This window comes from Rhincodon typus, chromosome 26 (assembly GCF_021869965.1).
Source record: "Rhincodon typus isolate 14 chromosome 26, sRhiTyp1.1, whole genome shotgun sequence".
In the NCBI taxonomy this organism is placed as follows: Eukaryota; Metazoa; Chordata; class Chondrichthyes; order Orectolobiformes; family Rhincodontidae; genus Rhincodon; species Rhincodon typus.
The window spans coordinates 1,593,382-1,596,358 of NC_063357.1; the positions used below are offsets into that span (position 1 = coordinate 1,593,382).

General features: G+C 50.5%; 1 protein-coding gene across 1 annotated transcript in view; it reads left to right on the forward strand.

Moving 5' to 3' along the window:
* LOC125486118 (fibroblast growth factor receptor-like) overlaps nucleotides 1-2,785 on the forward strand; it is a 24,012-nt gene extending 21,227 nt beyond the window's left edge. The window contains exons 5-7 of the mRNA XM_048612321.1: nucleotides 682-820; nucleotides 1,726-1,824; nucleotides 2,583-2,785. Of these exons, the coding sequence (XP_048468278.1) occupies nucleotides 682-820; nucleotides 1,726-1,824; nucleotides 2,583-2,785 (441 nt within the window). The remainder of the gene's footprint in view (nucleotides 1-681; nucleotides 821-1,725; nucleotides 1,825-2,582) is intronic.
* The last annotated feature ends 192 nt before the right edge of the window (nucleotides 2,786-2,977 follow it).

Sequence of the window (2,977 nt, forward strand, 5' to 3'; positions counted from 1 at the left end):
ACTGCACTGGGGTATATCAGTTGTACTGTACTGGGGTATATCAGTGTATACTGTCCCGGGGTATATCAGTGTCTAAGGTTTTGGAGTAGGTTTGTAGCTCGGGTTGTGGGTGTTGAGGTTGGTTGGCTCGCCGAGCTGGTTTGTTGTTCCGCAGACGTTTCGTTACCGTGCTGGGTAACATCCTCAGTGCAGCCTCTGATGAAGCGTCAGTGTATTTACCCACCTGGTTTTTAAACTCTGGGGTCCGTTGAGATGGATTGCCTCATGAAGGAAAACCGGAAGTGAGGTAATCCATCTCAATGGACCCCAGAGTTTAAAAACCAGGCGGGAAAACACACCGACACTTCATCAGAGGCTGCACTGAGGATATATCAGTGTGTACTGTACTGGGGTATATCAGTGTGTACAGGTACCAGAGTATATCAGTACATACAGGCACTAGGGTATACTTGGGATCAAGTATGTTGAACACTGAAATCGATTGACCTTTGGACTCAACAGGAAGTGGGTGTCTGGGTTGGTATTGGGGTGGTGTGCGGTTCTTGATGTAGGAGATCAGCCACGATCTCAGGGAGTGGATTGTAGGCTCGAGGGGTTGAATGGCCTCTTCCTGTTCCTATTGTACTCACCCTGTCCCTGTACCCGCTCCTCGGGGCTGGTTATTTACTCTGTTGTTTGCAGCCCATGCAATTCACCATTGGGGACCTATCTTTACTCGAAGTTTTGAAGATTGGGAAGCAGGGGAACTTCTACCGAGCAAAAATCACCCGGGGCAACTGCAAAGGCCATCGGCTGGTGACCTGCAAGCTGACCATGAGGAGTGAGTAATTGGAAATGGGGCTGTACTTAGAAACATAGAAGATAGGAGCAGGAGGAGGCTATTCGGCCCTTCGAGCCTGCTCCACCATTCTTCATGATCATGGCTGATTGTCCAACTCAATAGCCCAATCCTGCTTTCTCCCCATAACCTTTGATCCCATTTGCCCCAAGTGCTATATCTCGTCGCATCTTGAATACATTCAATGTTTTGGCATCAACTACTTCCTGTGGTAATGAATCCCACAGGCTCACCACTCTCTGGGTGAGGAAATATCTCCTCATCTCCTCGTACTGTGACCCCTGGTTCTGAACACACCCACCACCGGGAACATCCTCCCTGCATCTACCTTGTCCAGCCCTGTTAGAATTTTATAAATCTCTGTGAGATCCCCCCCTCATTTGTCTGAACTCCAGCAAAAATAATCCCAACCTAGTCAATCTCTCCTCATACATCAGACCCGCCATTCCCGGAATCAGCCTGGTAAACCTTCACTGCACTCCCTCGAGAGCAAGAGCATCCTTCCTCAGAAAAGGAGACCAGAACTGCACACAATATTCTAGGTGTGGTCTCACTAAGGCCCTGTATAACTGCAACAACACATCCCTGCTCCTGCACTCGAAAGCTCTCGTAATGAAGGCCAACATACCATTTGCCTTCTCTACCGCCTGCTGCACCTACACGCTTACCTTCAGCGATTGGTGCACAAGGACACTCAGGTCCCGCTGCATACTCCCCTCTCCTAATTTACAGCCATTCAGGTAGTAATCGGCTGCCTTGTTTTTGCTTCCAAAGTGAATAACCTCACATTTATCCAAATTATAAGTGATGATCCAGTCTGAGTTACAATGTGCCACTGTGGGTCCATCAGGCTGGGGAACTCTAACCTTTTCAATTGTCTCTGGCAGGTGTATCCCAGCATAAGCTGCAGGTGGAGGTGGGCATCATGAACAAATTGGGCTATCACAAGAATATCATTCAGCTCCTAGACTGGAACATCTCACAGGGTAAATCAGTCTGTATGGGGTTGAGGGGATGTGGATCTGTGTAGGGGTGTGGGGTGGGCGTATGTGTACAGGAAGTGGGTGCGTGTGTATGTTGGGAGAGTGTGTAGAGGTGTGTGTGTGTATGTGGGGGGTGAATGGAGGATGGGTGGGGATGTGCAGGGGTGGTGTTTGTGTGTGTGGGTGGTGAGTGAGTGTGTGTGGGGGTGGGTGGGTGAGGGTGTGTGGGTGGTGTTGGGAGTGGATGTGGGAGGGCAGGGTGTGAGTTTGAGGGTTGGGTGACAGTATGTGGGTGGGTGTGTCCATGACGGGGGTAGGTGAGGGTTTGTGTGGGGGGTTCCAGGTGGTGGGCAGTACTGTGTCACTCTGACCCAGTACCCAGTCTGTTACAGAGCCCTATATCCCTCTGACCCAGTACCCGGTCTGTTACAGAGCTCTATATCCCTCTGACCCAGTACCCGGTCTGTTACAGAGCATTATATCCCACACTGACCCAGTACCCGGTTTGTTACAGAGCCCCATATCCCACACTGACCCAGTACCCGGTCTGTTACAGAGCACTATATCCCACACTGACCCAGTACCCAGTCTGTTACAGAGCACTATATCCCTCTGACCCAGTACCCGGTCTGTTACAGAGCCCTATATCACTCTCTGACCCAGTACCCGGTCTGTTACAGAGCTCTATATTCCTCTGACCCAGTACCCATCTGTTACAGAGCACTATATCCCACACTGACCCAGTGCCCGGTCTGTTACAGAGCCCTACGTTCTGATAATGGAGCATGTGGGAAACTGGAACCTGAAAACCTTTTTACAGAATAACAAGCCCCAGCTGACCAGCAGTAAGAACCTACAAACCCAGCTGACATTAGCAGCCTATTTCATTTCACTGGGGATGGAACACATCGCGTCAAGAAAGGTAAATGCTCGGTTTCGTACGGCTCAGCTTGGGACAGCTTGACTCAGTACAGTTCAGCCCTGTACAGCCTGGTTTGGTATGGCCAAGATCGAATCAGCTCGGTTCAGTTCTGGTCAGTGCCGTTCAGTACGGCTCAGTTCAGTTTGGGTCGGTTCAGCACGGCTCAGGGCAGCTTGGTTCGGTATGGCTTGGTGCGGCTCATTATGGTTCAGCGTGGCTCAGTTCAGTACAGCT